This window comes from Amphibalanus amphitrite, unplaced genomic scaffold (genome assembly GCF_019059575.1).
Source record: "Amphibalanus amphitrite isolate SeventyFive unplaced genomic scaffold, NRLGWU_Aamphi_draft 000616F_arrow, whole genome shotgun sequence".
In the NCBI taxonomy this organism is placed as follows: Eukaryota; Metazoa; Arthropoda; class Thecostraca; order Balanomorpha; family Balanidae; genus Amphibalanus; species Amphibalanus amphitrite.
In genome coordinates this window covers 146435-159892 of record NW_024882110.1, presented here as the reverse complement: position 1 = coordinate 159892, position 13458 = coordinate 146435, and the positions used below count along the sequence as shown (strand labels likewise).

General features: G+C 48.2%; 1 protein-coding gene across 1 annotated transcript in view; it reads left to right on the top strand.

The window, feature by feature from the left end:
- Window positions 1-13180, top strand: part of LOC122363335 (probable E3 ubiquitin-protein ligase HECTD2) — a 30297-nt gene extending 17117 nt beyond the window's left edge. Inside the window, exons 10-18 of the mRNA XM_043332471.1 lie at window positions 280-428; window positions 1013-1200; window positions 5103-5243; window positions 5560-5682; window positions 6475-6638; window positions 11078-11174; window positions 11611-11880; window positions 12113-12228; window positions 12557-13180. Of these exons, the coding sequence (XP_043188406.1) occupies window positions 280-428; window positions 1013-1200; window positions 5103-5243; window positions 5560-5682; window positions 6475-6638; window positions 11078-11174; window positions 11611-11880; window positions 12113-12228; window positions 12557-12821 (1513 nt within the window). The 3' untranslated portion in view covers window positions 12822-13180. The remainder of the gene's footprint in view (window positions 1-279; window positions 429-1012; window positions 1201-5102; window positions 5244-5559; window positions 5683-6474; window positions 6639-11077; window positions 11175-11610; window positions 11881-12112; window positions 12229-12556) is intronic.
- Window positions 13181-13458: the final 278 nt, after the last annotated feature.

The following is a 13458-nucleotide window of genomic DNA, read 5'->3' as shown; positions in this document are numbered from 1 at the left end:
CTTAGTGCCGACCCAGCACCGACTCAGTGCCGGCTCACACCGACAAGTGCCGGCTCAGTCAACTGAGGATTAATATTGGCCTGCCGCCTCCAGCTTTTTGAAGCCGAATCGGCTCATATAACTAGGCATACGTGATATAGTTAGCACATAATTCACGCATTATACCTACCGAACAATTTTTGAATAGACATGTGATTCAATTCATTTTCAGTATTATTGTATTTATCTCCGTGTGACGGTAGAAGATTAAACCCTGTCTTCTTTGTGTGTCTGCGGCAGTCTGGAGGCGAAGCGCCTGAAGATGATCGTCTCGCACATCATCCAGTTCATCACGATCCGTCAGTTCCCGCCGGCGGACGCGTCTCTGCCGCCGCTCAACAAGTCGCGCTGGTGGATCCCCACCGCCATCAAAGTGCTGGCGCTCATCAGTGAGTGGAGGCCGGGGTCAGGTCACCGCGCAGACGCATAAAAACGGGGCGGGGTTGGTCGTTCGATGAATGCGGTCACATCACAGCAAAGCCACTGCGCTGGAGGGTACGCGTTGGTCACTTCACAGCTAAGTCCATTGCCCTGAAGGTTACGCGCTGAAGTCCGGTATTGACCGCGGCGGTGACGGCGGGCGACTGGATCAGTCGTCTTTGTAATGACGACGCTGACCTTTTCCGCGGCGATCGTCGATGTTCACCACGCCAGTAAATCGTTATTTCGCATGGCGGCGCGTTGGGTGCAGGCAGGACTAGTGTTATTTTTTTTTTCTCGACAGAGGAGTCCGAACATGAACATGGGGTAATGGGCATGATGTAACAGAATCAATATACATTGCCAGTGTACGAACATCAATAAAATCTGGTAAAAAAAATTAATGCCCTTTTATCTTCCACTAATATCACATTGTACAAATTGAAGCCTGAAAAGTCATCCCAAGCATTTAACTTTCGTCTACGATACATAGCGTGACTGCCAGCAGTAGTGGGTAGGTGAAACTCAGCGTGTGTCTTCGTTCGGTTCTCAGACGCGGCCAACAACGCTGCCAGTCCGGCGCTGATCTCGTACACCGAGTTCTACAACCACGCGCTGGACCACGTGGACCTGATGCAGGAGTACGCCAACTGGCAGACGCCCGACCGGCCCGACCGCTTCTCTTACTGCCAGTACCCGTTCATACTCAGCATCGTGGCCAAGCGCACCATCCTCACAAAGGTGAGAACGGAGCGTTCAACCCTGCATCTTTTGGTCTTTGTTTCATAGGATGAATGCATAAAGGCATAGGTCTCTCGTTATACATAGTAAACGGTTTGTAATTTCATTCAGACACGACGAGCATATTTCCAGTAACATATCGGTCAATGCTTTGCTATGTGTAAAGAAATCCTAGCATCTTTCTTATCGCATATAGCATACTGCATATAGCATCTTGCATCGTGCCTAAGATGAAGCACAATGAACCCTTTTCTGTTGTTTCAGCAGCCGTGCTGACAGCTATATAAGAGCACCTATTCAATATAATTATCCTCCGGGCATCCATCCTCACTATCGTCAGGACAAAGCCATCCGCATTCCCTCACGTTCCCTTTCCGGGCTGGCGCCCCCCCCCCCCCCCCAGACAGCCAGTAGTTGAGGTCTCAGGTCGGGTCCACACCAGGACACGTTAGCAGCCTCTCCGGGGTGACCGTATGAGCGGCGTTTGAACTGTCCCATCGGGGCAATCCGATCTCACCGGGTCGGTCTCTGCCGCCTCGGCTCACTGTCGTTGTCCCGCAAAGCCTAGTGTCTACGCCCTATATCATATCATCCCATAGCTCTGCATCGTGCAATGGCCTTTTAAGCCAGAAGAAGTTGCACAAAAACAAACAAACAAACAAACAAACAAATATCCCCAGTGAGCGTGTAGGTACACGTATGTTGAACCTATCGCGCCAGGTAGCCACATACCTAACTTTAATCGAAATCCAGATCAATCACGGTCCTGACTTGATTCTATCTTATTCATGAGCGTCCTGCAGGCAATCTGCTGCCACGTGCGTACCACACCAGTTCATACCGGTTACCAAATGCCGATGTTGATAGACCACTTGTACTACCTAAAACTGGTTCTTGGCGAGAATAATTTCTGATGATAAAATACGATGAAGCGATCCACATTCACGATGTAATGCTGTGGCTAAATGAGGAATCGCTACTGATTGAATCACGCATTGGTCGTCAGCTTTACCGATCGGATGCAGCACTGCAGTGAATTAACGACGGGTCATCTGAAGTTCACATCGCGAGGAGTGACGTCACACCTTGACCGCAATGAACAATAAATCGAAGCGATAATAACTAGCCCAAATATATGGCCATGTTACGCTGTGCGTTCAGGCATCAGCCATCATCGATTGAATAACTACACCTTTTTACGCCCAATTTAGGCGGCAGTGCACACATTTCAGTAATAGTGCAGGCGATTTCGACAGTACGGCATAGTCTGTCTATGCCTATGGCGAACTGTCGAAATCGGTTGCACTATTACTGAACTGTGTGCACTTTATCTATATTTAACCGTAAAAAGGCGTATTGCTGGGGAACCGGAGCTATGACAGCTTCCAAATGTTTGTTCATTTCTAACATATTTTGAGATGCTCTGCGACGTGCAAGCGATAAACAGGATGATGTAAATATGTACTATCTTTTCATTTCATATTTCTTTCGAATGATCATTGGAAGATCCTGAAAGGTCGTTTGGGCCACTAGAAGTAAGAGGGGGCATGCATGCCTTAACCCGCGAGTTGCTGGGGGGGGGCGTTAAACGCCCCCACTTTTTTCGCCGGGCCATAGCATAAAAACGGCGCGCCGCAGGCGCGCCAAATTTTGGGTACCTGTAGGGAATTGATTGAAGTTTATTGTGACAAAGTTTCAAAAAAATCGGTCGGAAAATTTTTGAGATATCGAGGTTTTAGTGACGTCATGATTTCTGAGTTTTCGACCAAAAACGGCATATGTTCAAAAAATCATATAAAATCACAAAATAGACATACAGGCATGCCGTAAACGCCATTAGACTGCCAATACCATGAACAATCAAATGGCTATCTTCGATTATTGATTATCGTTCCGCATTTTCCAAAATCGTGAACTGAATCTTGGCAATTTCTCGTGACTACTTCACGACCATGATACACGCATTTCTTAAATTGAACTTTTTGAGCCAAACACGTACACATATGATAAAATGAATGTCACCATCGTGTTCTACGCCCCAAATTACCCATAAAACATGTGTCACAGGCGGCGAATATCAGTTTTGATTTTCGGGGATATGTGCCTACCCGGTTGACCTGACCTTGACCCTGACCTATGCTTGACTGACCCCTACATGGAGCTGACACTCTTGTAGGCCTTATATGATGGATTGTGCACCGTTTAGACAGTGTTTATGACGAAAGGCGCCCATTGCGAAGTCCTGAAGTCCATGCTACTGAAAGCCCGATTTCAGGTGTTTGACCTGACCTTGACCCGACCTGTGACCTCAAAATTCAATTTTAAAGTACTCATCTGAAGCGTCTCGTCGCGTTCTTTCGTTTGCCGCCTCGTGCGTTTCGCTGCGCCTATTGGTTCTCGAGTTATCGGCTGGGGGCGTTTAACGCCCCCCCCCCCCCAGCAAACGGTGTGTGGCGAAATACCCCAGCAACTGCCGGGTTAAAGGGACTATCCCACCTTCTAAAATGTTGTTAAAAGCAGTTAAATTGTGCCCGACTTTATAGATTGGATGACCAGGAACACGGTTCTAGCATTTATTTTTCATTAAACATCTTAGGCTTCCCATATTCCAAACACAAACTTTCAAATATGTGACGTCACAGCCCAAAATTACCTCCTTCCCCAGGCCACATTACTGCCATAAAGCTGATTCTTTTTACTCTGTAGGCACCAAAACAAAGTTCAGACCAAGTTTTAAGCGATTTTTCAACGAACAAACCCATTTAAATCAGAATGACTAAACGAGGTGACGTCACACTAATGGTCGCTCCATGTTGAAGATAGGGCCTTGCACAAGGCCCATTTTCAAATGAAGGGAACGAATTTCTTCAACACCAAGAGGCCGCGGGGGTTGCAACCTAGATAGAGTGGTTTCTGAACCTCGCCGCAAACTTGGCTATCTCAACTCAAACCCCATGTTAAAGGTGGGATAGTCCCTTTAAAGGTAGTGTGCCAGCTTTCTTGGACCGTATGGAGTTAATGGCCCAGATAAGGAGAACCGGATTTTTAGAACTTATCCATACCTTCAAAACTCATGGAAACGTCTTAAATTCTTCAAATTTTGAGTACCCCAGTGCGAAATTCGCCCCGACGGGTTGTCGGTCGTACCCCAACCACATTTCACACCACTATGAACAATAAATGCACACACTGAAATCGCTATTACCGATATGATCATCCATTCAAGTTTCGATAAACCCGTTCATCATCAGCTCCTGCGGTTTCGAACACGCCTTTTAGGTGGCTTCTGATGCTCGTCGAGGTCGGAATTTCCAAATACGCGTGGTGCGTCGGGCCGCGCGCTCTGACTTCGGCCAAGAAAAATGCGTCAGCTGATCATTGTCATTTCTGCCACTTGCGTGTGGTGAAATGGGGTCATAACTTATAAGACGGCTTTTTCATATCAATTATTTTACATAAAATCATATTTCAAACCATAAATAATGTTCGACAGCCAAATAAAAGAAACAATACCAATACGGGCTTACAGTTTAAGGCTCGACATTGTGTTGTCTACGATTAGACAGCTGATAACTCATTCCCGTACGTCGTATGGTCGTAACTCTATAATGACCTTTGCTTATTGTCACAAGTGCGCCGCATTCGCGATTGTTGCCCGACGCCTGTTTGCAGGTGAGCCCACTACAGTTGTTATACATATCTAAAAACCGAAAAACTTTCAGGCGAAAAAGGCACTATTCCAGGCCCATTTTTGATTTTTTTTGCGATATTAGGTAAAAACAGAAGCTTCTTATCCTAGGAAAAATAAAATGGGAAATCTTTCAAAGGTGGCACACTACCTTTAACGAACGTGTGACGAATTCGCCGAGCGGAGCTAATCTGAGTGCCCGCCTCCCCTGCAGGACTCTGAGCAGCAGATGATTCTGACGGCGCGCCGGTCGCTCGTGGCCAAGGTGTCGCGCCACCAGCCACCGCAGATCGACGTCTTCTTCCTCAACATCCACGTCAGGAGATCGCGGCTCCTGGAGGACTCGCTCAAAGAGGTGTGGCAGTGCGTCCCATTTATAAATTATCGATACGCTGACATTCCCATGCCTTCAGTCCGTGCTATACTGGCTAGCTATATGAAAATGTAAGATTTTGGTCTTAACATCGGCAATGCAATGCAGCCAAAAATATTTCATCTGAAATCGTGGACACTACGGAAATATTGCTGGTTTTCAGTTATCAATGAGACATTTTACCTTGTCGGTGAATGAATATCGTGTTATCGATGTGCACATTACGTTCAGAATACACACCACACACTAAACGAATCCGTACAGCGTTCCCATCACCCTCCCGTTTCCACTCGGGCAGATCGCTAACAAGCAGCGCGACCTCAAGAAGAAGCTGAAGGTCACCTTCTCGGGCGAGCCGGGCCTCGACATGGGCGGCCTCACCAAGGAGTGGTTCATGCTCATCATTCGTAAGGTGTTCGACGTGAGTATACAAACTATTTACTTTATTGTAATGGGTCGACACATGGCCACAAAACCAAAAGACAAAGTCCGCCATCGAACAGTGTCCTCGGTTGTTGTGATGGAAAAATATGCATATATCAGAACAATCTCTTATGAAGAAACATTTACTGAAATATTTGAAACTTTCGTACTTTGATAGGTTTATGCATTCTGTTCTGACTACACTCTGCCACCTATGCCTACTGCCCAGTGTACTCAAAGCGCATCCGATAGTTTGGCCCATTCAATTTTTCACTCCCACGTTCAGCAATATTCCGGAGGAAATGGCAGTAAATTACGGAAATTAGCACACCGAGTCATTGATATCGCCGCGGCACAGAATGTCTCTCTGGGGACCGCACCAAGTCACGCGGTCCGGCGCCTTGCGGGGACGGGCCCAGGCACTGGCAGTCTGCCAGGACAACTGCCTGGGACTAACAGGGTTCTGTAATAGCCCCGACAGTGTCCGAGATCTGTGTTCGGTACGGTAGGGCGATGGCTGCGATTGGCTGAAACATTAACACTAAAATGAAGATTATAAAAATAATATAAATTCCAGTAGGAGTCAGTCTTATCTTTGTACACTATCTTTGTACGGTCCTATATTTGTTCAGTTGATTAGCGGCGGCCGGCCGACTGCCGGGTCACATGGGATGTGCAGCCGGCGACCGGACCATCTTAAAAAATGAGAATTAACGGTTTTATGCCCACTGGATAGGAAACGATTTCCCCTGCAGTCGAAGCTCACGGTGCGTGCCCCTTCTGTCGCCAGTCCAGCTACGGGATGTTCGTGTACCACAACAAGTCTCGCTGCTACTGGTTCTCGACGACCCACTCGGGCTCGCTGAGAGAGTATAACCTGATCGGGGTGCTGATGGGACTGGCCGTCTACAACGGCATCATCCTCGACCTGCGCTTCCCGCACATCTGCTACAAGTGAGCCATAGTCACTGGGGTATACTGGTCAGTGTTTCAGGACGGAGTCAGCGACACGAGAAAGGCATTCAGACATGTAACTATATCCTGTACTGATGCGCAAGTATTCCGTGGATTTAGCTGATCCAATTTAGTGATTTTAATATGGCTGACAGAGTGAAAATGGCATCGCTTTCACGGATGTTAAAATGCAGGCAGCAATTAGCATCGCGCCTATTTTGGACGTTTTCAAGCGCAAATGCATTGCACCATTAATCTCTAATCTACCGTCCCACAAGGTTTCCGTTTTCCACAATAGCTGCTTGGCCTCGCCTGCTGCATGCTGTGCCGCATAGCTTACTTGCATCCATGCTGGTTTTCAATCTCTTCACTAGATGGCTCTGATAAGAGTGCCTGCTGCATGCTGTACCGCATGGCTCAGTCGAAGCCTGTTGGTTTCCGCTATCTCCACTAGATGGCTCTGAGGAGAGCGCCTGCCGCATGCTGTACCGCATGGCTCAGTCGGACGCTTGTTAGTTTCCGCTCTCTCCGCTAGATGGCACTGTCATGAGCGCCTGCCGCATGCTGTACCGCATGGCTCAGATGCTTGTTAATTCTCGCTCTCTCCACAAGATGGCACTTACGAGAGCGCCTGATGCATGCTGTGCCGCATAGCCCAGCCACATGCCGGCAGCCCGTGTTGGCTGTTGCGCAGCGATATAATTATATACCATAATTTATATTTCCCTCGTTGTATAACGATTTTGACTTTTGAGTGCGGAATGCTACACCGCGTCACGGATGCTACCGGGAAGCTCTGATAGCGATGTTTTAAGGGAAATTTTTAGGAAAAACAAGCTTAACCCTCGCCCGTATTGGTGTTTTTCCAGCCGCGAACGTATAAGGGGGGGGGGGTCCGTTGCACCCCCCCTTGCCGTTTCGCCCCTGATCGAGCTAGAGCTTCGCGGAAAAAAACGAGCGTGTTGCCCGTGACGAGAATGAGCCGATGATACCCAATTTTAAGGTCCTAGGTCATTGGTTGACCTTGCAGGTCAGGTCAATGACCCAAAAGTCGGGAAAATCGGGACCTGTTAGAACGTCGTAAAGTGTGGCTGCTATGGGTTTTTTTCGGGGTGCTGATCACGATTATCATGTTAGTTTTGATCACAGATGATGTCTTCATGCATTTAGTCCAGGTCGGGTCAGGTCAGGTCAGGTCAACCAGTAGGGGTCCTACCGGGTATTCCTAGTAGGTGTCAACCGCCTCTGACAGCTTCGTAACATGTTACGAAGGCACCAAAACTACTTCGTAAATGTTTATATGGTTGCTAAATTCGAATTCAGCTCCAAAAACTGGCCTAGAAACATGTAAAACTAAAAAAAGTGAACCGAGGTCATCAAAGGTCAATGACCTGACCTGACCTTCAGGTGACCTTGACACCCACTCTAATGCATGGGGGCAACACAATATCACATGTTTGAACGCTTGAAACCACGAAAAGACTGCAAACGCGCCGCTAATGCGAGCCGACATACGCCGAATCGCGATTCTGGCCAGACATGGTCTCGAAAAGTAGGTCACAGGTCAAAGGTCATTTGGGTCAGGGTCATGAAATTTTCAGGGTAGGTGTAAAATTGATTAACGCGAGGGTACTGAAAGTTTCGTCGCGATCGGCCGCTTTTTACGCGAGTTATTCGCGAAAAACCATGGGGGGTCCGTTCGACCCCCCCCATACGGGCGAGGGTTAATAACTCGGCAGGCGGTGGGCCTCCCGGCCACCTTCCGCGCGGTGGGGGGGGGGGGCATTTTTTGGCCCCCCGTATCTCCGAAACTACTGGACGGATCCGGAAAATTCAAACGGCGTTCGATAGCCCTGTCTAATTTGTTGAGTGGAAACCAAATTTCATTGACCTCGGGGTCACCGATGACGTCACAGGTCAGGTCAAAGATAAAATGTTTCACCGCTCACGGGGCTTCTAGGGAAAGCGCTATAACACCGAGTAAAACGCATTTTGTCGAAAATCAGCGATAGGGCATCAGTTGTCTAGTACATATGTTGCTATTAGAGGTCACTGGTCATACCAGGTCAGGTCACAGGTCAGGTCACCAAAGGTCACCAAGGGTCACCACATGAACCCAACTTTACTAAGGTTGTGCGATGCATGTTAAATGGCCAGTTTTTCATTTCCAACTCAATGGTGTTGGTTGTAAGACCATCAGGTACGGTTTAGGTCACTTTCTGGTGGAGGTCAGGTCAAGGTCACGTCAAAAAAGGTCAAATTTCAAAGTTGATATTTTTACATAAAATGGGTATCGATTCGATGCAGCTCGTCACGGGGAGTCTAATGGTGGTCTTTTTTTGCGCTACGAGGTCTAGAATTGCTAAAAATTGAGTTTGAAAATTTGACGTCATCAATTTTGAACAGTTTTTTCGCAATAACTTGGCCAAAAAAAGAGGAATCGATCTCAAATTTGGTATGTAGATAGAAGGCGGTAGGGACTATCATATGTATTCCGGTTTTCGAAATTCAAAAAACTTTTTGGATTTTTCGGCTATTATATTCAAAAATCTATTTTTGGATTTTGGGGGTCAAAATCAAAAAAAAAATCGAAAAACCGAAATAGCATTTTTGTAGCCCTCTTGATTCCACACCTTTTATGTCCGAAACATTTTTCTGTATCTCTAAAGCTGTAGGCCTGACAGCTCTTCCCGCGAAACCTTTTTTTGGGTCGAAAATGGCAGAAATGACGTCACTCTGACGTCATTAGCGGCCAACCTATCATAGCCTTTGGAAAAATTTTTGTCACCATGTGCGCTAGCTACTCCCGGGAGGGTACTGAGAGTTTGGTGACGATCGGCGCAGCGGTTCTCGAGATATATCGAAAAAACTAAAGGGAGGGGGGGGGGGCAAAAAGATGCCCCCCCCCCCACCGCCTGGAAGGTTAAGAGTATTGTGATAATCCTAATATACTAACTATTATATAGTACAGGGGTCGGCAAATGGTGGGGCATGCCCCCTTTGGGGGTAATGGAGCCCTTTCGGTGGGGGTAATGAGGGATTCTGAGAAAACCTATCATTTTAGAGTTAGGGGCTCCATTGATGGAACCATCGTGACTGTTGCATCCCAGGGTTCAAAGATTAGCCCAGGTCAAAGGCACAGCACACATTGATAAGATACCAATTTTCACGTAGCTGCTCGCCTCACCATCCCACCGCGGTTCCGTACAGTCGTACAAAAGCAGCTGCAATTTTTAACCGTCGCCCGTCTGTTGGCGTTTCAACAGCCGCTAACGTAAGGGGGATGAGTCGATCGGACCCCTGCGGCCTCTCGGACTCTGAGATGGAGCTGTGCATAAAAAAAACGAGCGTATTACCCGTGACTTTAGGAAGCCGCTGCTGCCCATTTTTAAGGTCCTTGATCATTTCGTCTCATTCCGGAGGTCAAAGACAAGTGTCGAGAAAATCGGGACCCGCTATAACTTCTTGAAGTGAGATTTTATGGCTCAAGATGACCTCCAGAAAAAGCTCATAAGCCAATGATCATTATGGGTCCAGAGGCCAGTTTTACCGACAGAAAAATAGCTGCCTGCCGGAATTTTTCGCCTTAAGACCGCTTAACATACGGAACGTAAACAGTAAAGCCCTATCCACTTACATGCTTATCGCGCTTACGCTCCGTATGTGAAGCCAATGATTACGTAAACGTAAACGTAAACGGTAAAACCCTATCCACTTACATGCTCATCGCGCTTACGTATGTGAAGCGTTTTTAGGCAAAAACTCCGGCAGGCGGCTATTTTTCTGTTGGTAAAACTGGCCTCAGGAATTCCCGGGCAGGTTAAGAAAAAATGATTGGCTCGAGGGTACAATTTGGTCGTGATCCAACGGCTTTTACGTGAGCTTTTAACGAAAAACCACCCGCCGCCCCTATATGTACGAGGGTTAAATGGGATATACTGAAATCTAAATGCTTTGTGGAGGAAGTGTCATGTTTTAAATTTGATGCATTGGAAATGCAGAAATACCCAAAGAGTTCCAGAAAGGTATGGAATTTCAGTAAACTTGGTTGTGACAGCAATGGGGTCTGGTAGGTGGGAGTAATGGCCCTGCCTGGCGCCTAAAAAGGGGGCACAGCCCCGAGTGACCTGCCGACCACTGATATAGTACAATCCCAATACACATTACTACACTTGTTTCGCTGCTTTGTGATTAGTGTCGATGGATAATAATCCATACGCCACAACCCATTTCAGAGATCTTGGCGTTTGTCATATGTCGACTCCACAATTCCAAAGATTCTCACTACGTCCCACCGGTTTACCATGGCTGTATCGTCTAATATTTCCTCGCTGTGTGTGCCGTCTGCCTTGTGACATAGCCGTTTGTGCCACTTTCGCTGTCTAATATCAGCTACCTATTTGTGCCGTCTGACCTGTGTTCGTTGTCTGTGCCGGCAGGAAGCTACTGAGCCCGCCCGTGGTGCCCACCATGGAGCACGTGGCCGTGGGCATCGCCAAACACCCCACACTAGAAGACCTGGCCCAGATCATGCCGGTTAGTAAAAATACGGCCATCTGTGGTTTGTGCCAGGCCGTGCGGCGTGTCTACATTACCAAACCTATGCAGGTATCTATGGATGTCCTATCCTCAAATATTGAGGATCTATGCATTTCGCTACCCGATGGCGACCTCTAAAGAACGGCAGGCCCCATGCTTTTATTGGTAAACATGCTCGTAATTAACACTGCCCCTTTACATCTCAAAACGCTCTACATCAACTTCATATTAATACGGAGACTGTGTCGATCAACGAATGTTGAATATGAATAAGCGAATGAAACGACGAAAATATAACCAAGTAATGACAAAATGCGTCTGACCTCACAGAACTTACTCATATTCTTTTGTCAAATCCTCTTCCGCCGGTATCAGCGCATTTATTCATGCCATGCCTTTAAAGTGTTTCTCTCACACATCTCTGGGTGTGTAGGAGGTAGCAAGAGGCCTGAAGGAGCTACTGGCCTACGAGGGTAACGTCGAGGAGGACCTGTGCCTCAACTTCCACGTCTCGATCGAGGAGTTTGGGAAGGTGATCACGGTGAACCTGCGAGAGAACGGCGAGGAGGTTCCGGTGACCAACGAGAACCGGGACGAGTACGTGCGTCTCTACCTGGACTGGATCCTCAACACGGCCATCTACGAGCAGGTGCGCGCCTTCTACCTCGGCTTCCACACGCTCGGCGCCTCCAACGCCCTGCTGGTGAGTACGAACGCGCGCACGAGCGGGCATCATTAGGGCGTCAAACGCCGGGACGTCAGGCTTCGGACGTATCGGAGCTAAAAGAAAAACTATTGAATAGAAAGAGGGAAGATTAGTGAAAAGATTAGAAGGCAGGAGCTCTGGTGTAAGGTGTTCACTCGTCATGTTGGTTGACCACAAACAAATCGCACCGTTTTCGTCACTACCGCTCCTGTCCTATCAACTTTGGCAGATGTTTCGGCCGGAGGAGGTGGAGATGGTGGTCTGCGGCTGTCCCACCATCAACCTGTCAGAGCTGAAAAAGGTCACCGAGTACGACGGCTACACACCCAACCACGAGGTCATACAGTGAGTAATGAGTATACGACGGCTACACACCCAACCACGAGGTCATACAGTGAGTATACGACGGCTACACACCCAACCAAGTCATACAGTATAATGTGCGATGACCACACACCTAACCAAGTGGTCATACAGTGAGTGAAAACAAAAATGGCCAGACGACACAATACCAGTCTCACGGGTAGAAGCTGCGGGTGGCAATAGGCAATAAGTGCATTGACACTCCACTAAAAAAGGACTTGTTAGTACCGTGTTGTTCATCCCCCCCCCCCCCCAACTGCCGTCCTAAATTGTGAAGTATCCGTGACACCTACGGCTGCCTACTCTGCAGGAACCTGTGGGCGACACTGGAGGAGTTCAGCACCGAAGACAAGAAGCGGTTCCTGCTGTTCGTCACGGGCAGCGACCGTGTGCCCGTGGGCGGCATGGGCGAAATGACCTTCAAGGTGAGCCTGTACCCGAACAAGGAGGAGATGCTGCCGCTGGCACACACCTGCTTCAACCAGCTGGTGCTGCCGGCCTACCGCGACCGCGCCACGCTCAAACAGAAACTCTCCGTGGCCATCTGCAACGCCGAGGGGTTCGGCCTGGAGTGAGGTGGTGCGGCGGACTGGCGCCCCGGACGGCGCTGGGGACTCGAGTCGTATGGAGACGGATGCGGCCATGCGTGAGGCCGGAAGATGTCGAATGCCGCCCGCCTTACCCTGTGTGAAGGTCGGGGTTACCTTTATCTCACGGCCCGGTTCGGCCGGTTATCGTCTGTGATATGTGCTGCGTGTGCGGTGCCGGCACGGCCCGGTTCTGAGTGGATGCAATCTATTTTCTAATGCCGGTAACGCTTCGGTGCTCCAACTGTTCATGTATGCAAGGTCAGAGCACACCGTCCGTGTCCATATGGTGAACTCTAACGCACTGTGGATTGTACCATGTTCCCACTAAATATCATAACAATTTATTTTTGACTTTGACGTGGCCTTACCTCGTGAGCGTAACAAGCAAACCCCGACAGCTAAGTTCGAATCGATGCATATCCAGTTGTCGAAGAATGTCTCCGATCGAGCCATTTCACGACTATTATCGCTTATGGATGGGAGTGATAATACTGCGTTACCAGTGAGCGTCCGAGTTTTGCGGCGAGAAAAGCCGGTTTTGAGGCAATAATATCTATTGGGAAATAAGATTTCGGTTGTTACTTATAGAGCAAAGCTTATTTAGAATAATTCAGTGCCGAAA